The 23,523-nt window shown below is 42.8% G+C and overlaps 1 protein-coding gene across 1 annotated transcript in view; it reads left to right on the top strand.

The window, feature by feature from the left end:
* The window catches only part of Muc16 (mucin 16, cell surface associated), a 185,925-nt gene that overhangs the window by 16,932 nt on the left and 145,470 nt on the right, over positions 1 to 23,523 (top strand). The window contains exons 4-5 of the mRNA XM_042054693.1: positions 4,535 to 4,648; positions 7,572 to 21,386. Of these exons, the coding sequence (XP_041910627.1) occupies positions 4,535 to 4,648; positions 7,572 to 21,386 (13,929 nt within the window). The remainder of the gene's footprint in view (positions 1 to 4,534; positions 4,649 to 7,571; positions 21,387 to 23,523) is intronic.

Below are 23,523 nucleotides of genomic sequence, written 5' to 3'. Positions count from 1 at the left end.
GAACTACTAACACCAACCACTTTTAAAAACTGGGCTAGGCATATGAAAATCATAGAAAAACAAGCAAGTCAATGAGCAATGACTACAATGTAATAGATATTTAACATGATTATTAATCATAATTAGTAGTGGTGATAGTGACAATTGAGTTTATACAGTACATATTTTTTTAATTTTTTAAAAGGAAAACAAACCATCTTTTTTCATTTTACATACCAATCCCAGTTTCATCCCCTCTCCTCCTCCCCTTCACTCCACCTTCTCCCCTAACCTACCCCTCCATCCACTCCTCAGAGAGGGCAAGACACATTGCTTTGGGGAAAGTCCAAGGCCCTCCCTACTATATCCAGGATGAGCAAGGTATCCATCCAAAGAGGATGATTTCCCAAAAATCCAGTACAAGCGGTAGGGATAAATCCTGGTGCCACTGCCAGTAGCCCCCCAGTGTGCCCCAGTCTCATACAACTGTAACCCATATTCAGATTATCTAGTTTGGTCCTATGCTTTTTCTTTTCCCGTCTGGCTAGAGCTGGTAAGCTCTCATTAGCTCAGGTAAACTGTTTCAGTGGGTGAACCCAGCATGTTCTTGACCTCTTTGATCATATTCTCACTCCTCCCACTCTTCAACTGGACTTTGGGAGCTCAGCTCACTGCTCTGCTGTAGAACTCATCTTCTTCTCCCCCTTCCCATTATTCCCTCTTCTTCCCCAACTGCCCTCCCTTCTCTGCCCATCACCATGCTCTCAATTTTGTCAGGAGATCTTTTCTTTTTTTTTTTTTCATGGTTTATTTTTTTATATTTAAAAATTTCCATCTCCTCCCCTCCTCCTCCCCCTTCCCTCCCGTCCTTCTTCCCCTTCCCTCCCCTCCCCTCCACCCACACCCCCACTCCCTCCCTCTTGAGGCCAAACAGCCATCAGGGTTCTCTACACTATGTTGAGTCCAAGGTCCTCCCTTGCATATATATCCTTCTTCCCTCCCATCCTTCTTCCCCTTCCCTCCCCTCCCCTCCACCCACACCCCCACTCCCTCCCTCTTGAGGCCAAACAGCCATCAGGGTTCTCTACACTATGTTGAGTCCAAGGTCCTCCCTTGCATATATATCACCATAGAACCTTCACCTGGCATTGGATGGAGAAAATGACAGAGCCCCACATAGGAGCACCGGACTGAGCTCCCAAAGTTCTGATGAGGAGCGGATGGAGAGAGATAATGAGAAAGAAAGTCAGAACCATGAGGGATGCGTTCACCCACTGAGACGGCAGGACAGAACTAATGGGAGACCACCAAGTCCACTTGGAATGGGACTGATGGAACATGCGACCAAATCGGACTCTCTGAGGGTGGCTGATGGTGGAGGCTGACCGAGGAGCCAGGAGATCTTTTCTATTTCCCCTTTCCAAGTGACTCTATATATGTTTTTCTTAGGGTTCACCTTGTTACTTAGCCTTCTCTAGGGTCATAGACGATAGGCTCATTATCCTTTGCTTTACAGCTAGTCTCCACTTATAAGTAAGTGCATATATACCATGCTCATCTTTTGGAGCCTGGGTTACCTCACTCAAAATGGTTTTTATCTAGTTCCATCTATTTGCATGCAAATTTAATATGTCAATTTTTACTGCTGTAAATGCGTAAATGTAAATACATAAATGTACCACATTTTCTTTATCCATTCTTTGGTTTAAAGGCATCTAGGTTGTTTTCAGATTCTGGCTATTACAAATAATGCTGCTATGAACATAGTTGAGCAAATGTCCCTGTAGTATGATTGAGCATGCTTTGGGTATATGCCCAAGAATGCTACTTCTGGGTCCTGAGGTAGGTTGATTCTCAATTTTCTGAGAAACCACCATAATCATTTCCAGAGTGCTTGTACAAGTTTGCATTCCCAAGAGCAATGGAGAGTGTTCCCTTTACTCCACATCCTCTCCAGCATAAGCTATCATTGGTGTGTTTGATCTTAGACATTCTGACTTTTGTAAGATGGTATCTTAGAATCATTTTGATTTGCATTACCCTCATGGCTAAGGATGTTGAATATTTTCTTAAGTGTCTTTTGGCCATTTGAGATTCTTCTGTTGAGAATTCTCTGTTTAGTTCTGTACTCCATTTTTAATTGGATTATTTGGAATTTTGATGTTTAATTTCTTGAGTTCTTTATATATTTTGGAGGTCAGTCCTCTGTATGATATAGGTTTGGTGAAGACCTTTTCTTAATCAGTAAGCTGCCTTTGTATCTTACTGACTGTGTCCTTTGCTTTACAGAAGCTTCACAATTTCAGGAGGTCCCATTTATTGTTGTTCTCAGTGTCTATGCTGCTAGTGTTATATTTAGAAAATGGTTTCCTGTGCCCATGCATTAAAGTCTACTTCCTGCTTTCTCTTCTATCATGTTCAGTGTGGGTGGGTTTATATTGAAGTCTTTAATCTGCTTGGACTTGAGTTTTGTACAGCACATATATCTATGTCAGCACTGCTTCACAAAGGTTTTAAATAGTCATTTTAATATTATTTTGTAAGTAATAAAGTCAAGATACATAAAAAATATAAAATAATTCTCTTACTATCATAAAACTAATAGGTGACAGAACTAAACTAAGAACTTAGTCAGGTGTGCTTGGTGTATGCCTGTCACCCCAGCATGTGGAAAGCTGAGACATGAATACCTTATGTTCAAAGAGAATCAGAGTTATACAATGAGGCTCTGTCTGAAAAATCAAAGAGATAGGGATAAGCTGGGTGGTGGTGGCGCACGCCTTTAATCCCAGCACTCGGGAGGCAGAGGCAGGCGGATCTCTGTGAGTTCGAGGCCAGCCTGGTCTATAAGAGCTAGTTCCAGGACAGGCTCTAAAAAAGCTGCAGAGAAACACTGTCTCGAAAAACCAAAAAAAAAAAAAAAAAAAGGCAAAGAGATAGGGATATAGCATAATGCTCTTGGTTTGAGCCCCAAGAGCCCCCAAAGAAAAATAATTTAAACTATTCTGCAGTAGGAATTTATGTACTTAATCTTTAATTTTAGCAGGAACAGTTACAAAACTAGAAGAAAATACAAGAGATTTTGGTGTTACAGTAGCCACAGGAAGACAAGATTTAGAGAGCAATTGTAAACTCAAGTTCTACAAAAAGGCTAAGCAGCCATAAAGAGAGAGATTTGGGGAACATGGTGATCCTAAGAGGACATATCAGTGATGCATAGTGGTCTAGAATTTAGCCAAAATAACATGTAGATAAAAGGAAGCAATTTTGCTTTGCTTTGTTTGGGGAGGTTGTTCCATAGGGACTGACACATATGCTTTATTTCTAAGCAGCCCTTGTTTTATGTATATTTGTGGCATATGGAGGCCCATGCTAGCCTGAATTTAACCCTGTGAATTATGCTGACCTTGAATTTGAAAGTGTTGCCCTAGCCTCCCACACAGCAGAAAGTATAGGCATTATAGTACCGCTAGGCTTGACTCAATGGAGAGTTTCCACCTTTGAGTTCAACATATTACTAGAAAGAAAGAAAAACATGTGATCATGAAAACTGAAGGATTAAAGTACCTGATGATGTGGGAAGGACCCAGAAAGCACTAAATACAGGAGAAGACCTTTTAGGAATTTTCTTGATGTGAGAGAATTAAATTTGATCATGATTTTATTTGTGATACAGCTCTAAGAATGTCCACCAACACCACTACTATCTTCATTAGGCAGTCTCCAGAAAAAAATGTGGTTGAGCTCCTACACAGATAGTTTAAACATGTCACATGAATGGTAGACATCTGAAATCCTTAATTCACTTTCTCTGTACATTGTCTTTGTATATCACCAAGTGGGCCTCAAACTCATGATTCCTCTTCCTCAGCACACTAAGTGTTTGGATTTCATGTCCATAACACCATACTTTACTTTGATTCTTATTTGTAGTTCATTCTGAAGTCAAATCAAATAAAAAGATAATGGCACGTTTAAGTAAATATGGAAGAAAAGAAGGGCAGGCAGAAAGTAGAAGATGGGATGTGATTTATCGGTAAAGTGATGCTAGTGTGCACATGGCTCTTGGCTGCCCTCAACACTGTATAAAGTGGGCATGGTGGTATGTGTCTGTTTTCCAAGTACACAGGAGCTTGGAGACAGGAGGAACAGAAATTCGAGGTATGTATTAAGTTTGAAGCCTGTCGGGGCTATGTGAGACTCTATGAAAAGAAAGAAAGAGAGGAAGAGTAGGAGGGAGGGAGGTAGAAATAAAGGAAAGAAAAAAGGGTATGAGAGAAGGAAGGAGAAGGGGGATGAGAGAGAAATAAAATAAAGGTTAATAGTAGAATGCAAAGGGTATAAAAAAGGAAAGGCTGTCAGATCTGCATGTAGATGTATGGACAATCTGATAAATTTATAGGGAGGCGATGGATGTGGGAACTCATCCTGTATAGCTGTACTTGAGGTCAGTGCCATGAACTCTAGAAAAAGAATAACATGTACTCAATGAAGTGACAGTACAGTCTTTCTAGGAGAGCTGCTTACTGATTTTCTTCCTAACTTCCACCTGCAGAAACAGAAGATGGCATGCAGTCCCAGACGGAGACCCCTGATGGAGCTGCCTATGGAGACACCCCAGGCCTAGTAAAGAGCCCTTTGGCTTCTATATCACCTGCTAGCCCTAAAGGTAAGTACCACTGTGCTTACTCCCTATAAAGTAGAAATAATACCCCTGCCTTATTCCCTGTTCCAGAGCACCAAACATCTTGATTTCCTAAAGAGAATATGACATGGTGTAGCATGGTTAATAAAAATCCAGAGAAAGAAATTGGGTTTCAACCTGAAGGTCAGAAAAGCAAAACAGATAATCACTGACTCTTACCTCTACCTCAGTCTGAAATGGCGATCCTACCTCCAAAAAATCTCAGAATTTGACTATGTGTGAGAGTTGTCTCCTCCCATCTTATATTCTCCTCTTTAGTTCTGGGATTAAAGGTATGCACCACTACTGCCCAGTTTCTGTGGCAAACTGGCATGGCTACTGTGCCATCACTTTCTGGTCTATAAGGCTAATCAGTGTGGCTGTTTTACTCTCTGAACTTCAGGCAAGCTTTATTTATTAAAATATAAATGAAATATCACTACAACATGTTTTTCATGAATTCTTGTCTGAGCTGGCTCTTTATCTAATGGTTACTATGTAGAACACAGTGTATAATAGTATTCTCATAATATGCTGAACAAGATTTGCTCCAGATCCCAAACTTTAATTTTGTTCTCCCCATTCTCTCTCTAAAACCTTTCTTTGTAACCCAAGCTGGACTCAGATTCACAATTTTACTGTCATAGTCTCCTAAATACTAAGATTTCAGATAAGTTCCCCCATGCCCACTCTTATTTGTTAATGAAATAAAATATATATGTTGGAGACATTGATATAAACTGAGAATGCATAGAAAGACATCAAAGGAACACAATAATTATAATGCAACTTTGTGCGTGGAGAATGCTTGTGGTAAGCCACAGCAGCTTGTACATGCTACTCCAGCACGTTCTTGCTGCCTTCGGCTCCTCACTAGATTTTAAACCAAGAACTGCACTTCTGAGTCACATTCCCAGGTTTCTCATGGGAAGGTTCTAGGCAGAGGCTCTACCACAGAACCATGCTCCAGCTCCTCACTGAGGGATTGTAGGCATGTCTGGTGCCTGTGAAAGTAAAATCTGGCATCAGATCCCTGGAAGTGGAGTCATGGGTGGTTATAAGTCACTAAGTAGATACTTTGAAGGAAAGTAGGTCTTCTGCATGAGCAGAAAGTACTCCTAGTCATGGAACCATGTTTCCTGTTTCCTGTTTTTAGTTTCTTAAGGAACCCCTATAATTTTTTTCTGAAGTAGATAGACTTATATTCCCACCAACAGTGTATAATGTTGATTCTTTTCCAATATTTTTAAGCACTAATTTTCTAGTTTGTACATAAATATCATTTTGAGTATGATGAAAGTGAGTCTTGGTGTAGTTTTGCATCTATGTAAAGTGGCTAACAATGTTGGGCATGTTCCCCATAGTCATAGTGGGAACCTTGGTTTTAATAAGCTACTTTGAAAATCTAGGCTTTGGACAAAGTCACCACCAAGTCAGAGCTATTGATTTATCCTGTGGCTGAAGCATCTTAGGTGGGTTTCCTAAAAAGCAGTTGTTAAATCTAAGACATAGAGCCACGTAGTCTAGCCTAAGTTGAGAGTGGTCCCAGCATGGCAGGGAAGACAAAGAACAGAAGGAAAAGAAGTCAGTCCAAGGTACCTTAGTGTGCAGATTCCAGTTTTGGTCACAGTATTTACAGATATGCACCACCATACTCAGATAGTGGAGTTCGAGGGATTTACTCCATGAATGGTAGGTAAATATTCTATTCAATGAACTCCCATGCCCAGCCCATGTACACTTTTAAATGTATACATAAAACAATACCATGAAATGTTAAATGACTTCCAAAAAAAAAAAAAAAAGATTTTGTAATTACAGAGTGCTAGCAAATCTTGGTTTGCACAAAGCCAAAAATGCTCCTTTACAGCCACATCTCTAGTAAAAATAACAAAATCAGCACAGGGGTATCACATTATGAAGCCCAAACTTTCAAACTAAGACACATATCACCTCTCTCAAAGCAAAGGAGGTACATTCTAATGCACCATTCTTTCAGGATCTCATTTGTTCATTCATTCACTCGATACTTTAAGTTGAACACCTATCATGTGTCAAGCAGTGAAACATTAATAGTTATCAACAGTCAGGAAATCTGAAGATGAAAACTGAAGTTCAGACATTGTGGTAAGAAATGGAGAAAATGAATATAATGAATTCTCGGTAAGGTGGATTTAAACCTGCCCATGAAAACAATCAGAATTGATGGGACCTGATGAGAGATAGGTAGGTCAAGAGGACAGAAAGCTTAACCTTGAGTAGTATGGAAAATAGAGGGGGACAAGGACTGGAGATGTGTGATCACATATTTATGAAGGTGTTACAGCTCAAAAAGATCCAGGAGGACTAAAGTTGTAGTTCCATTGGTAGAGTGCTTGCCTAGAATACACAAAGCCCTGAGTTTCTGTCATTGGCACCATATAAACTAAATGTGGTAATGCATATCTATCTATAATCTCAGAATACCATCAGCGATGTAGTGAGTTTAAGGCTGGCCTGGGAAACAGAAAACCCTGTCTCTCTGATTTTCTCCTGTCTCTGTATCACACACACAGACACACACACACAGACGTACACACACACACACACACACACAGAGAGAGAGAGAGAGAGACAAACACAGACAAACACACACACACAGACAAACACAGACAAACACACACACACACACACACACACATACATACATACAAAAAGAAAAGAAAAAAGGAGTCAGGAAAATGGATGAGCAATATAGCCAAATTCACAGTACCTTTTCCCTTCCCAGGTCATGCCACTCACATCCCCAAACATCAGCACTATCACAAATACTTCTCTCCCTTCATCATGTACAGTTAAAAAAATATGAATTGCCTATTCAAAAAGTGCAAACATTTTTACAATTTGTGTTGCATGTCTCAACTTACAGAACTATCCACAGAAGGGGCGGTAAATGCAGAGACCACTGATAGAGCTCTGGAGGCTAGACCCATTGTCAATTCAACCACCAAAATCTCTACAACTTCAAGAACCCTGACTCACCTCAAGACACCAGAGACAACAGGCAACATAAATACAACAGAGATGACTATCACAGCCTCAGATGCCTCCCGCAATGTCCTAGGGATGACAGCATCACTTTCTACAGGCTCTAGGGAAAAGACCAGCATGTTCCTCAGGACAAGACCATCTTCTTACAGTAGAGAACCAGAAAGCACAGCCTCGAGGAGACCCAGTCTTAGGACAGAGATCAGCCAAGCTAGTCGTACCTTAACTGGCTCCTCTGGTGACTCTGGTACAGTCTCATGGGTCGCCTATCCTTTGGAGATGACGTCAGCTGCTGCCAAGATGACTTTGAGTGCTTCTCAAGGTGACTCAGATTCCACAGTGTCCACAGCCACCATTTCCAGAGGAGAAGTCAATTCAGCTTTTCCACAGTTAACTGTTTTCTCTACAGTACCAGATTTGCCGACCTCACTGATTAGTGGTCCTGAAGAAAGCACTGGTATGTTTATTCCAACTCTTACTGATTCCCCAAGGGAACCAAAGACAATAGCTTCTGGGGTCACCCATCCTGGAACAGAGGTGAGTTATTCTGTTGCCAGCATTTTTCCTACTGACACATCAGGAATGGCAACCTCATTGGATATTAGTACAGGAGTAGAAACCAAGCCAGCTCTCCAAAGTCTCACAGTTGCACCTAGTGAGTCACATACAATATTCCCAAGGGACACACATCTTACACAGAGCAGAATCCTTGTTTCTGAAAATATTCTCGACATTTCCTATGGTGAATCTGATACTACCACACTCTCAATGAATACTGCTCGTGGGCCAGAAGTTATGCTAGCCTTTCCAACCACTACTACATCACCTGTTATAGCAGGATTGGCAACCTCACTGGTCGTTAGTTCTCAGACACAGAAAAAAGATAGTACATCCACTATGACTCCTGCTGAGGAACCAGAGTCCATTGGCACACTTGTCACTCATCCCAAAGCATCTGGAACTACAGCTATTCTAAATACAAGTAATTCAGCTGCTGTAGCAGGAAAGATAATAGAGCCAACTACTTCAACCCTGACTGCTTTTCCAGATCAACTGTTTAATACAACCTCTTGGCTCACCCAGACTGGGACAGAAGACACCTCAGATTTTTCCACTGTGGAGAGTATATCCTCTAGTGAGCAAAATACAACAACATCAGGGATCGCCCATCTTACAGAGACAAATGTTACTCTTCCTAAGACAGCCCTAACATTTTCTCATGGTGGGTCAGATTTGACACTGTCAACAATCACAAGTACTGGGAAAGAAGCCAGCTCTGCTCTTCCCACTACAGTTACTTCACCTGGTGTACCACATACATCACTGGTCACTAGTTCTAGAGCAGTGACCAGTACAAGTATTCCATCTTTGTCTGTTTCTTTTTCTAAACCAGAGACAACGGACTCATTTATTACCGATGCTGGAGCCCAGATAAGTTTAGCTATTACAGTTCCATCTGACTCCCCTACTATACCAGGAATGCTGGCCTCACTAATAACCAGTTCTAGAACAAAAAGCCGTCCATCTCCAACTTCGACTGTTTCCCCAGGTCAACCAGAGACAACCATTCCGGGGGCCATTCGTCTTGATGCCAAGTCCAGTTCGGCTGTTCCAACTTTGGTTGTTTTACCTGGTGAGCCAGATAATACCATTTCCTTAGTCACTCCTCATGCAGCGATCAGTCCTACAGTTCTCAAGACAGCCCCAGATTTTTCTCAGCATGGGTTAGATGTTACACCCTCAGTGGTTTCCAGTCTTGGGACAGAAACAAATTTAGCTGGCTCATCTTCTATTTTTTCACCTGAGGTGAAAGGGGTTCTGACCTCACTGGCTCCTAGTTTTTCAACAGTAACTAGTGAAAGTACTCCAGCTCAGTCTGTTTCTGCTGATGAGTCGGACACCACAGGATCATTGGTCAGCCACCGTAGGCCACAGATGAGTTCAACCATTGCAACTCTGACCATCTCCCCTGATGTTCCAGAGATGATGTCACTGACCACTAGCAGTAAATTAGAAACAAGTCTATTTCCAACTCAGATTACTTTCTCAAGTCAGCCAGAGATCACTGCTTCAGAAGTCAGCCACCTTGGGGATAAAGCTAGTTCCAAGATTCCATCTGGGACTAGGACTCCCACTGAGCCAGATGAAGCAACAAGACCAAGTTTTTCCCATATGGATTTAGACACTACACCTCCTGCATTCACAACTATTGGTCCAGAAACCAGTTCATCTGTTCTAACCACAACTATCTTACCTGTTGTCCCAGATATGGTGACTTCGCAGGTCCCTAGTTTTGGTACAGATTCAAAAACAACTAAATCAATTCTGATGCTTCATTCTTCTGAACCACAGACTGTAGTTTCCCTGGCAACCAATGCAGGGGAAGAGTCCATTTCAGCCATTTCTACTGCAGCTGTCTCTCTAGGTGTAAAAGAAGTTATAACATCACTGGTCTCTAGTTCTGGGGCAGAGACACATGCATTCACTCCAATCCAAACTGCTTCCCCAGCTGATCCAGACACTATAACCTCATGGGTCACCTACTCTGGCAGAGAAGGTACTTCAGATATTTTGACTCTATCTACTTTACCTGGTGGGACAGGTGAAACAAAATCATGGGATACTCATTCTTCAGAAACTAACCTGACAGTCCTCATGACAACTCCAGATATTTCCCACACTGCAGCAGATAGTTTACCCTCAATGCCCACCAGTTCTGAGACAGAAGCCAGATCAGATTCTTCAACTTCTGTTTTTTCACCTAATGTATCAAAAGTACTGAGTTTACCTGTCACTACTTTTAGGACAGTCACCAGCACCAATATTCCAACTTTGACTCTTTCTTCTAATGAACCAGAGACAGGAGTCTCAATGTCCACTCATACTGTGGTACAAAAAACTTCATCCCTTCCAACTATGACAGATTCCTCTGGTGTACTTGGGATACTGACTTCACTAGTTCCTAGTTCTGAGATGTACACCAGTACATTTTCCCCAGAAATAATGAGTTATTCACAAATACTGGAGAAAACAGCATCACAAGTAACACTTTCTAAAATGTCAGAAGATAGTTCTTCTGTTGAAACGCTTACTGCTTCACCAGGTGAAGCAGGCACATCAGCCCCATTTGTTATCAATCCTGAAGAGACCAGCACAAAGGTTCCCAGGTCAAGCCCAAGTTTTTCCCATACTGAATCTTATACCACACCCTCAACAGCCACCACAGTTGAACAGGAAGCCGGATCATCTTCTCCAAGTACTCCAACTATAGCTATCTCATCTAATAGTCCAGATATGATAACCTTAGAAGGCCACAGGTCTGAGGAAGATGCAGAGACATCCAAACCAATTCTGACTCTTCAACCTTATGAACCACATACCAAGATGTCTCTGATTTCTCATGCTGGGGAAAAGATTAGTTCACCCATGTCTACTAGTGTTGTCTCTCCAGGTATAACAGAAATGATAAGACCACTATTCACTAGCTCTGAGACAGGCAGCCATAAAAGATATCAGACTATTTCTTCAGGTCAACCAGAGGCTACAACCTCATGGATTATGAATCCTGAAACAGAAGCCACTGCAAGGGTGCTAACTACAGTCATCTCACCCAATGTTCTAGAGATACTGACCTCAAAATCTGTGAACCAAACTCCGAAGCAACAGACTATAGTTTCATTGTTAACCAATGCTGAAAAAGAGCCCAATTCAACCATATCTACTCCGGCTGTCTCTCCAGATATAACAGAAATGACTACATCACTGCTCACTGCCAAAGGTACAGAAAGTCATGTGACAACTCAAACTCTAACTTTTCCCCCAAGACTACCAAATACAACAATACCTTGGATTAACAGCCCTGAAAAAGAAGCCAGTTCAGGTGCTCGAAATACAAACTTAACATCTAGTGTTACAGACATGATGTCTTCAACAATCCTGAGCCACACTACTTCTGAATCACAGAAGATAGCAACATTGGCAACTCCTGCTGGGCAACAACAAAGTTTGGCCATGACTAGTATAACAGAAGTGATATCCCTGGTCAATAGCTCAGGCACAGAAAGCCATGCAGTGACTTCAAATACAGACTTAACCCTAATACAACCAGAGGTTACAAAAGTAGGGATAACAGATCATGGAATACAAGGCACTTCAGGGGTTCTATTTAAGACCATCTCACCTACCATGCCAGAAATGATGACCTCATCAACTCTTATTCCTTCTGAAACATATACTACAATTTCATTGGTTACCAACATTGGGGAACAACCAAGCTCAGCCATGTCTACAAGGCCTGTGTCTTCAGGTATAACTGAAATTATGCCATCACTCATCAATACCTCTAGCACAAAAAACTCTTTATTGCATTCAACTCTCTATGTTTCCTCAAGTGAACCAGAGACCACAAACCCAAGACTTGTCCACGCTGCAAAAGAACTTGTTACTTCTGGAGTTCTATCTAGAACCATCTCACATAGCGTAACAGGAATGATCACCTCACCAACTCTTCCTCCTTCTGAACCACATAGCACAGTTTCATTGAACACCCAGATTGAGGAACAGCCCAGTTCAGTCATGTCTGTAAGGCCTGTTCCTCTACATATAGTAGAAACAATACCATCATTTGCGACTAGCTCAAGCACAGAAAGCCATTCCGTCACTTCAGCTCTTGGTATTTCCACAGATCAACCAGGGACCACTGCCTCATGGGTCACCCATGCTGGTAAAGAAGATACTTCAGGGGTTCTAAGAACAATGGCCTCACCTACTGTTCCAGGCATGATGACCTCAACAACTCTGATCCACACTCCTCCTGAACTGCAGACCATAACATCATTGGTCACTCATACTGCTGAACATCTCAGTTCATCCATGTCTACTCAGGTTGTCTCTCAGAGCGGAATGGATGTGTTGATGTCACATGCCAGCACAGAGGTACATGAAACCAGTCCAGCTCTACTACTTGTTTCTCCAAGTCAAAGAGAGACCACAGCCTCATGGGCAACTCATGTTGAAAGAGAAGACACTTCAGGTGTTCTATCTACCACCGTTTCAACTACTGGTCCAGACCTTGCTACTTCAACATCTCCTCTTTCTTCTGAACAACATTCAACAGTTTCTCTCATCACCAACATTGATGAACAGCCCAGTTCAGCCTTCCCTACCCTAGATGTCTCTGCAGGTGTAACAGAAATGATGCCATCACTGGTCACTAGCTCTATGACAAACAACAGTCCAACAACTACAATGCTAACAGTATCCACAGATCAAACAGAAACCACAGGTTCATGGGCCTCCCATTCTGTAAAGGCAGTAGGTTCAGATGTTCTAACTACAAATATGTCAGGTATTGTTTCAGAGAACGTAAGCTCAATAAGTCCAACCTACATTCCTTCTGAAACACAGACCACAGTCTCAATGGTTACTCACACTGAGGCACAACCAAGTTTATCCATGTCCACTCAGACTGTCTCTCCAGAAGCAACAGCAATGATGACATCTCAGGCCACTACTACTGGCTCAAAAACCCATGAAACCATTTCATCCCTACTTGTTTCTCCAGGTCAAAGAGGAACCACAACCACATGGGTGACTCATGCTGAAAGAGAAGACAGTTCAGGTGTTTTGACTACCACTGTTTCAACTACTGGTCCAGACCTTGTTACTTCAACATCTCCTATTGCTTCTGAACAACATTCAACAGTTTCTTTTGTCACCCACATTGGTGAACAGCCAGGTTCAACCATTCCTCCCCTGGCTGTCTCTCCAAGTGTAACAGAAATGCTATCATCACTAGGCACTAGCTCCAGCATTAGTTCTGCACTAGCTGCAACTCTGGCAGTTTCCACAGATAAAGCAGGGAATACAGGCCCATGGGTCACCCCTCCTGGAAAAGAGGACTCCTCAGGGGATCTCTCTACAGCCATCTCACCTGATATTCCAATCACGATGACCTCAACAAATCTGATCCACACTCCTCCTGAACCACAGACTATGGCATCATTGGTCACACATCCTGGTAGACATCCCAGTCCATCCTTGTCTAATCCAACTGTCTCTTCAGGTGTAACAGAAATGATGCCATCACTTGTCACTGGCTCAAGCATAGGAGGCCATGTGATGACTTCAACTCTGGATGTTTCCACAGGTCTGCCTGAGATCACAGCCCCATTGACCACCCATCCTGAAAGAGAAGCCATATCAGGGGTTCCTACTACTCCCATTTCAACTGGTATCCCAGCAATATTGACCTCAACTACTCTCATTCCTTCTGAATCACATACCACAATTTCATTGGTCACCCCTATAGAACAACAGCCCAGTGCAACTGTGTCTACAAGTCCTGTCTCTCTGGGTATTACAGAAATGATACCATCACTGGTCACTAACTTGAGCACAGAGAACAATTCCATGACTTCAACTATGAATGTTTCACCAGATCAACCAGGGACCATAGCCCCATGGGTCACCCATCCTGGAAAAGAAGGTACTTCAGGTGTTCTATCTTCAACCATCTCACATAGCATACCAGAAATGAGGACAACAACAAATCTTATTTCTGCTGAACTAAACACCATAGTGTCATTGGTCACACATATTGGTGAACAGCATAGTTCAGACATAGCTACAAGGCCTATCTCTCCAGATATAACTGAAACAATACCATCATTTGCCACTAGCTCAAGCACAGAAAGCCATTCTGTCACTTTAACTCTTGGTATTTCCACAGACCAACCAAGGACCATATCCCCAAGAGTCACACTTGCTGGTAAAGAAGATACTTCAGGGGTTCTAAGAACAATGGCCTCACCTACTGTTCCAGGCATGATGACCTCAACAACTCTGAAACACACTCCTCCTGAACTGCAGACCATAACATCATTGGTCACTCATACTGCTGAACATCTCAGTTCATCCATGTCTACTCAAGTTGTCTCTCAGAGCGGAATGGATGTGTTGATGTCACATGCCAGCACAGAGGTACATGAAACCAGTCCAGCTCTACTACTTGTTTCTCCAAGTCAAAGAGAGACCACAGCCTCATGGGCAACTCATGTTGAAAGAGAAGACACTTCAGGTGTTCTATCTACCACCATTTCAACTACTGGTCCAGACCTTGCTACTTCAACATCTCCTCTTTCTTCTGAACAACATTCAACAGTTTCTCTCATCACCAACATTGATGAACAGCCCAGTTCAGCCTTCCCTACCCTAGATGTCTCTGCAGGTGTAACAGAAATGATGCCATCACTGGTCACTAGCTCTATGACAAACAACAGTCCAACAACTACAATGCTAACAGTATCCACAGATCAAACAGAAACCACAGGTTCATGGGCCTCCCATTCTGTAAAGGCAGTAGGTTCAGATGTTCTAACTACAAATATGTCAGGTATTGTTTCAGAGAACGTAAGCTCAATAAGTCCAACCTACATTCCTTCTGAAACACAAACCACAGTCTCAATGGTTACTCATGCTGAGGCACAACCAAGTTTATCCATGTCCACTCAGACTGTCTCTCCAGAAGCAACAGCAATGATGACATCTCAGGCCACTACTACTGGCTCAAAAACCCATGAAACCATTTCATCCCTACTTGTTTCTCCAGGTCAAAGAGAAACCACAACCACATGGGTGACTCATGCTGAAAGAGAAGACAGTTCAGGTGTTTTGACTACCACTGTTTCAACTACTGGTCCAGACCTTGTTACTTCAACATCTCCTATTGCTTCTGAACAACATTCAACAGTTTCTTTTGTCACCCACATTGGTGAACAGCCCAGTTCAGCCATTCCTCCCCTGGCTGTCTCTCCAAGTGTAACAGAAATGCTATCATCACTGGGCACTAGCTCCAGCACTAGCTCTGCACTAGCTACAACTCTGGCAGTTTCCACAGATAAAGCAGGGAATACAGGCCCATGGGTCACCCCTCCTGGAAAAGAGGACTCCTCAGGGGATCTCTCTACAGCCATCTCACCTGATAATCCAATCTCGATGACCTCAACAAATCTGATCCACACTCCTCCTGAACCACAGACTATGGCATCATTGGTCACACATCCTGGTAGACATCCCAGTCCATCCTTGTCTAATCCAACTGTCTCTTCAGGTGTAACAGAAATGATGCCATCACTTGTCACTGGCTCAAGCATAGGAGGCCATGTGATGACTTCAACTCTGGATGTTTCCACAGGTCTGCCTGAGATCACAGCCCCATTGACCACCCATCCTGAAAGAGAAGCCATATCAGGGGTTCCTACTATTCCCATTTCAACTGGTATCCCAGCAATGTTGACCTCAACTACTCTCATTCCTTCTGAATCACATACCACAATTTCATTGGTCACCCCTATAGAACAACAGCCCAGTGCAACTGTGTCTACAAGTCCTGTCTCTCTGGGTATTACAGAAATGATACCATCACTGGTCACTAACTTGAGCACAGAGAACAATTCCATGACTTCAACTATGGCTGTTTCACCAGATCAACCAGGGACCACATCCCCATGGGTCACTGACCCTGGAAAAGAAAATACTTCAGGGGTTCTAAGAACAATGGCCTCACCTACTGTTCCAGGCATGATGACCTCAACAACTCTGAAACACACTCCTCCTAAACTGCAGACCATAACATCATTGATCACTCATACTGCTGAACATCTCAGTTCATCCATGTCCACTCAGGTTGTCTCTCAGAGTGGAATAGATATGATGATGTCACATGCCAGGACAGAGGTACATGAAACCAGTCCAGCTCTACTTGTTTCTCCAGGTCAAAGAAAAACAACAGTCTCATGCGTGACTCATGTTGAAAGAGAAGACAGTTCAGGTGTTTTGACTACCACTGTTTCAACTACTGGTCCAGACCTTGTTACTTCAACATCTCCTATTGCTTCTGAACAACATTCAACAGTTTCTTTTGTCACCCACATTGGTGAACAGCCCAGTTCAGCCATTCCTCCCCTGGCTGTCTCTCCAAGTGTAACAGAAATGCTATCATCACTGGGCACTAGCTCCAGCACTAGCTCTGCACTAGCTACAACTCTGGCAGTTTCCACAGATAAAGCAGGGAATACAGGCCCATGGGTCACCCCTCCTGGAAAAGAGGACTCCTCAGGGGATCTCTCTACAGCCACCTCACCTGATAATCCAATCTCGATGACCTCAACAAATCTGATCCACACTCCTCCTGAACCACAGACTATGGCATCATTGGTCACACATCCTGGTAGACATCCCAGTCCATCCTTGTCTAATCCAACTGTCTCTTCAGGTATAACAGAAATGATGCCATCACTTGTCACTGGCTCAAGCATAGGAGGCCATGTGATGACTTCAACTCTGGATGTTTCCACAGGTCTGCCTGAGATCACAGCCCCATTGACCACCCATCCTGAAAGAGAAGCCATATCAGGGGTTCCTACTACTCCCATTTCAACTGGTATCCCAGCAATGTTGACCTCAACTACTCTCATTCCTTCTGAATCACATACCACAATTTCATTGGTCACCCCTATAGAACAACAGCCCAGTGCAACTGTGTCTACAAGTCCTGTCTCTCTGGGTATTACAGAAATGATACCATCACTGGTCACTAACTTGAGCACAGAGAACGATTCCATGACTTCAACTATGGCTGTTTCACCAGATCAACCAGTGACCATAGCCCCATGGGTCACCCATTCTGGAAAAGAAGGCACCTCAGAAGATCTATCTACAACCATCTCACCTGGTGTTCCAGACACAATGACCTCAACAACTCTGATCCACACTCCTCCTGAACCACAGACCACATCCTCATTGGTCACACATGCTGGTGGACATCCCAATTTATCCATGTCTGCTCAGACTGTCTTTTCAGGTGTAAGAGAATTGATGACATCTATGGCCACTACTTCTGGGACAGAGACACATGAAACCAGTTCATCTCCACTTTTTTTCCCAGTTCAAACAAATACCACAATCTCATGGGTAACTCATGCTGAAAGAGAAGACACTTCAAGTATTCCAACCACCACTCTTTCAGCTAGTGTTCCAGACCTTGTTACTTCCACAACTCTTGTTCCTTATGAATCACATTCCACAGTTTCCTCTGTCACCCAAATTGGAGAACAGCCTAGTTCAGCCATGTCTAGTCTGGCTGGCTCCCCAGGTGATACAAAATTGATCCCGTCACTGGTCACTAGCTCCAGCTCTGTACCATCTACAACTCTGGCACTTTCCACAGATAAACCAGAGACCATAGCCTTATGGATCACCCCTCCTGGAACAGAAGGCTCTTCAGAGAATCTGTCTACAAACATCTCACCTGGTATTCCAGACATGATGACCTCAACACCTTTGGTCAACACTCCTTCTGAACCAGTGACCATGACATCACTGGTCACCCATCCTGATGGACATCCCAGTTCATCCTTGTCTATTCAGGCTGTATCTTATGATGCAACAGAAATGACACAGTCACTAGTCACCAGTGTGGGCACAGGAAGTTATGTAATGGTCACCCATACTGAAAGAGAAGGCACATCAGGAGTTCCAAGTACTACTATTTCAGCCAATGTCCCAGAAATGACTTCCACAACAACTCTTTTTCCTTCTGAACCACTAACTGGAATTTCATTTGTCACCTCTGCTGAGGGTCAGACCAGTTTAAATTTGTCTGCCATGGCTGTCTCTCCAAGTATAACAGAAATGGCATCACAAGCCAATATTTGGGGGACAGAGACAGAAGAGACCCCTCCAGTTCGATTTGTTTCCCCAGGTGAAAGAGAAACCACAGCCTCATGGGTGACTCATATTGAAAGAGTACCCACCTCAGGTTCTCCAACCTCCACTATTTCAACTATTTTCCCAAATTTGGTTACCTCACCAACTCTTCTTTCTTCTGAACCACATACTACAGTTTCATTCATTACCCTCACTGAGGAACAACAGACAACTCAGACTGTCTCTCCAGATGTAACAGAAATGATACCATCAATAGTCACTCTCTCAGGCAAAAATAGCCATTCAACATCTTCAACTCTGGCAGATTCCCTAGGTGAAGAAGAAGCCACAACCCATCCTGGAAACAAAGACACTTCAGTGGTTCTAACTACAGCCATCTCACTTAGTGGTCCAGACATAATGACCTCAGCAATTCTGAACCACACTCCTGAAACACAGAGCATAACATCATTGGTTGCCCATGTTGGAGGACAGCCCAGTTTATCCATGTCTTCTCAGAGTGTCTCTCCAGGTATAACAGAAGTGACGCCATCACTGTTCATTAACTTGGGCACAGAAAGCTCTGCAATGCCTACAACAGTGGCTGTTTCCCCAGGTCAACCTGAGACCATAGTCCCATGGGTTACCCATCCTGGAGTAGAAGACACTTCAGGGGTTCTCTCTACAACCATCTCACCTAATGGACCAGAAATGATGACATCATCAACTCTTATTCCTTCTGAATCACATACCACAGTTTCACTTGTCACCCACTTTCGAGAACAGTCCAGTTCAACCATGTCTACAAAATCTGTATCTCCAGGTATAACTGAAATGATATCATCACAGGTCACGAGTTCTGGAACTGAAAACCATCCAGTCACTTCAAGTATGTCTGTTTCCTCAGGTCAAACAGAGTCTACAGCTCCATGGGTCACCCATCCTTGGAAAGAAGAAACTTCAGGAGTTCTAACTTCAACCATCTCATCTCATGTTCCTGCAATGCTGACCTTAACAGCTGTGAACCACATTACTTCTGAACCACAGACTGGAACATTGGTCACCCATGCTGGGCGTCAGCCCAGTTTATCCATGTCTACTGTTGCTGTCTCTCCCCATGTAACAGAAATGATACCATCACTGGGCACTAGCTCCGGTGTGCCAGAAATGATGACCTCGCCAAACCTTGTTTCTTCTGAAGCACATACCACAATTTCTTTGGTCACTGATGTTGGGGGACAGCCCAGTTCAACCATGTCTACAAAGTCTATCTCTCCCCATGTAACAGAAACAATATCACCACTCATCACTAGTTCTCACATGGAAATGCATTCAGTGTCTTCCACTCTGGCTGCTTTTCCAGGTCAACCAGAAACCCCAAACTCATGGCTCACCACTCCTATAACAGAAGCCCCTTTGACTATTCTAAGGACATCCATGTCTCCCAGTGTTCCAGACATGGTGTCCTCATCAACTCTTATTCCTTCTGAACCACATACCACAATGTCCTTGATCACCCATGTTGAGGGACAGCCCAGTTCAGCCATGCCTACAAGACCTGTCCCTCCAGAAATGATTACCCCAACAACTCTTATTCCTTCTAAACCACATAACACTATTTCAGGTGTAGCAGAAATGATGACATCACTGGTCACTACTTCTGAGACAAAGATATATACAGCTACTCCAGTTTTGACTGCTTCCTCAAGTCAAACAGAGAATACAGCCTCCTTGGTCATGCTTACTGGGAAAGAAGCAACTTCAATAATTTCTACTCTGTCTACTTTACCTGGTGAGCCAAAAAGAACTGAAACATGGCTCATTCCTTCTGCCAAGCCCAGCACATCACTTTCCACAGCAACTCTCAAATTTTCTTCTAGTGCATCAGACATCACACCCTCAGATTCTGGGTCAGAGACCACTTCAGTCATTCCAACAACTCTTTCATCTGGTGTACCGTATATGACCACTCCACTAACTGCTGGTTCTACAACAGACAATAGTAAGATTTTTCTTACACTAAATACACTGATGCATGAGCCAACATCAGCAGTCTCCCTGGTCTCTCATTCTGCCTTAACCCAACAAACTTCCAGTTCTTCTGATAGTGGTTTAGATGTTACACTCTCAATAATCAATCATCCTGGAACTGAAACCAGTTCATCTGTGCCAACAATGACTCCCTCTCCTGGGGCAGCAGGTGTTGAGATCTCACAGTTCTCTAGTTCTGGTCCATCAACCAGTACATTTCCAAATACAGTTCTGTCTCCTAGTGAACCAAAAAGCACAGACTCATTACCCACCTTCCTCAGTACAGAGACTAACACATTTCCTGTTTCAACTAGTTTTCTTCCTTCATTGGAGACCACAGCCTCAGTGCCCATTGCATCTGGGGTAGATGTTAGTACAACTCTCTTAACTCAGACTGTTTCTCCTGGTGTACCAGGGATGACAGATTTTCTCTTGAACTCCTCTGTGACTGAGGTGAGCAAAAGTGACCTGGGTACAACATTTTCATATGGTGCTTCTGAAGAAACAGCCTCTGTCCCCATCCACTCTGGGACTGAGACCAGCCCAACCATTCTAAGTGTAACTCCTTCCCCTATTATAACAGGAACCACAGGCTTATGGGCTTCCATCACTTCTCCAGAATCCACTCTGACTATGTCCCCTAGTATGTCTGGGTTTCCCGGTGCTCCTACAACTAGTAAATCTAGCAGTGCCACTTTACAGAGCATAGAAACTTCAGCATCTGTCACTACAGTTAGACTATCTGATCTTGTCACTGATGTCACAAGCCCCATAATTACCTTGAAACCATCAGAGTCCTCAACAAGCCCAATCACTGACCTGGAAACTACAAGTGAGACTTCTCATTTAGCTACCACAAGTTCAAGACCCAATAGGAATAATACCACAACTACACAACATGGACTGAGCACATCTGGAATGTCCACATGGTTCTCTGAGAATGTGACTTCAAGACCAAGTAAGAATAAGCTTTATTATTGTAGTAATCTATAACATATAATACATATGTATATAATGTAAATATTTCCTTTTTGTGTGTTTTAGGTATACAATTTAGTATTGCTGACTATACAGTGTTATGCAACCATCACTTTTATTTTCCAGCCAGTATTTAGATTATTCTTCATTGCTGGCTTTGTTGAGGTTGAATCCAGGACCCCACATACTTTGCAAGTGCTGTGCCCTAAGCCATATCTACAACCCTACAAACAATTTTAATCACCCCAAACTGTACCCATTAAGCAACAGTTCCTCATTCTGCATTCCTCCCAACCATTAGTGACTGTATGAGTTTCTTTTCTATGTGCTGTATCCATTATGTAGCTAATGCACACCCAGCTGCTGTGAGTTCAAGACTGCAACATCCATGACATATCTGGAATACAGGATTTCATGACAAACTACCACTTCCTTTGACTCATATTCTGCCTGTACCCTCTTCTACAACATTCCCTGGGCCTTAAAATTTGTTATTCATTTATTTTTTACTTATTCATACATTCATTTACTTTGACAGTGTGTGTGTCGTATCTGCATTCAGAGACAAGAAGAGAACACCAGGTATTCTCTCACTCTTCTCTTGATTCCACTGAGGTAGGGCTTTTCACTGAAGTTGGTACTAGACCGGCAGTGAGAAATCCCCAGAGATCCTCCTGTCTCTGCCTACATCACAGCTCTGTCTGCTCCTACAGGCACACACATGGCCCAGCCCAACTTTTTACATGAGTGCAAGGGATTCAAACTCGGCCTGTCACACTTGCACAGCAGGCACTCTCCCCCACGTTTCCTTCTTCTTCATAGCCCACAGAGATTTGAGTTTTTATTAAAATTTGAATTGAGGTTTTTCTTTTTCTTTTACTTTTTGAGATTATAATATAATCACATAATTGTCCTTCTCCCTGTCCTCTCTCTAAACCCTCCCATAAATCCTCACCCTGCTCTTTTTCAAAGTTATGGCCCAGAGTAGATGTATTCATTGGAACTTGGCTCCATAACTGCATTTTGACTTCTTATTGTTCTTTGATACATTCTCTGTCTATTGCAAAAAGAAGCTTCCTTGAAGAAGGGTGAGGGTTACACTTACCTGTGGGCATAAGGACAAATATTTAATTGTTGTTTGCATTTATGTTCATTTAGTAAAATGGATGTTTCCCTGATGTAGTGGGTTTCAATGCTAGGTTTCCATAAGCATGTTTTACTTCTTTTTGTTCAGATCTTAAGTCTTAATAGAAAGCTGTTGGTTACCACCACAGTCTGCATGCCACTGCTTTCCCCATAAGGCTATGATGCAATGTCGGTAGTTGCTGTCATGGGCATTATAACTGGGTAGGACTCATTGTTGCTTTTGTGCTTTTGTTAGTTTCACAGTACTTTCTGGTACCACGAAAACTAGACTCCAGTGAGGAGGCTTTCAAGTCAGTTCCAGGTCAGGATCTTCTGGGTTCTGTGCCTGAAGTTCATGATGTCATGTCCTCCACCTCTAGGAGGGAGGAGCAACCAGAGGAAATGACAGTAGTTTGCAATGCTAATTCTGTTTAACTCAAAAGAGGGCTTCTAATGCCTGGTATTGGTGATTTTGTTAGGTGGTCTTTTGTTCTTGGAGGTAGCATTATTAGCCCAGAAGAGAAAATTTTATTTCAACCTGTTTGTATATTTATATAGTAATTCCTTTGCACTATAGGTAAACTTTTTAGGTATAGGGTTAATAGCATGGTTCTTCATGACATTTTCAGACACACTTTTACGGTCTTCCATCATTGGATGGTTGTAGGATAGCTGGACTCTAGAGATGCATATTACCCATTCTATTATTGTGTTCTTTCACTGACAGTTAGGCATCTGGGCCTGGGATGATTGTAAGTCAAGTATTTATTCCTGTATTTGTCTATGGATGGACATTTTGTTCCTTGGTTTCTGTTCCCTCTCTTTTGTTCTGGACTAAATGGCTGAGGGTTCTTGACTTCATGAATGAGTCTTCAGGACAAGTAGGGTGTCTCCCCTGACATTTTGGGGGCCTGTAAGATTTCTGGAGTTTTGGGTACCAACATTCCCTCTGCTGTTCCAAGTATTTGTGTGATGGGTGATACCTCTCTATA

The sequence above is a fragment of the Arvicola amphibius genome, chromosome 3 (genome assembly GCF_903992535.2).
Source record: "Arvicola amphibius chromosome 3, mArvAmp1.2, whole genome shotgun sequence".
Taxonomy (NCBI): domain Eukaryota; kingdom Metazoa; phylum Chordata; class Mammalia; order Rodentia; family Cricetidae; genus Arvicola; species Arvicola amphibius.
This window is presented reverse-complemented; position numbering and strand designations above follow the sequence as displayed.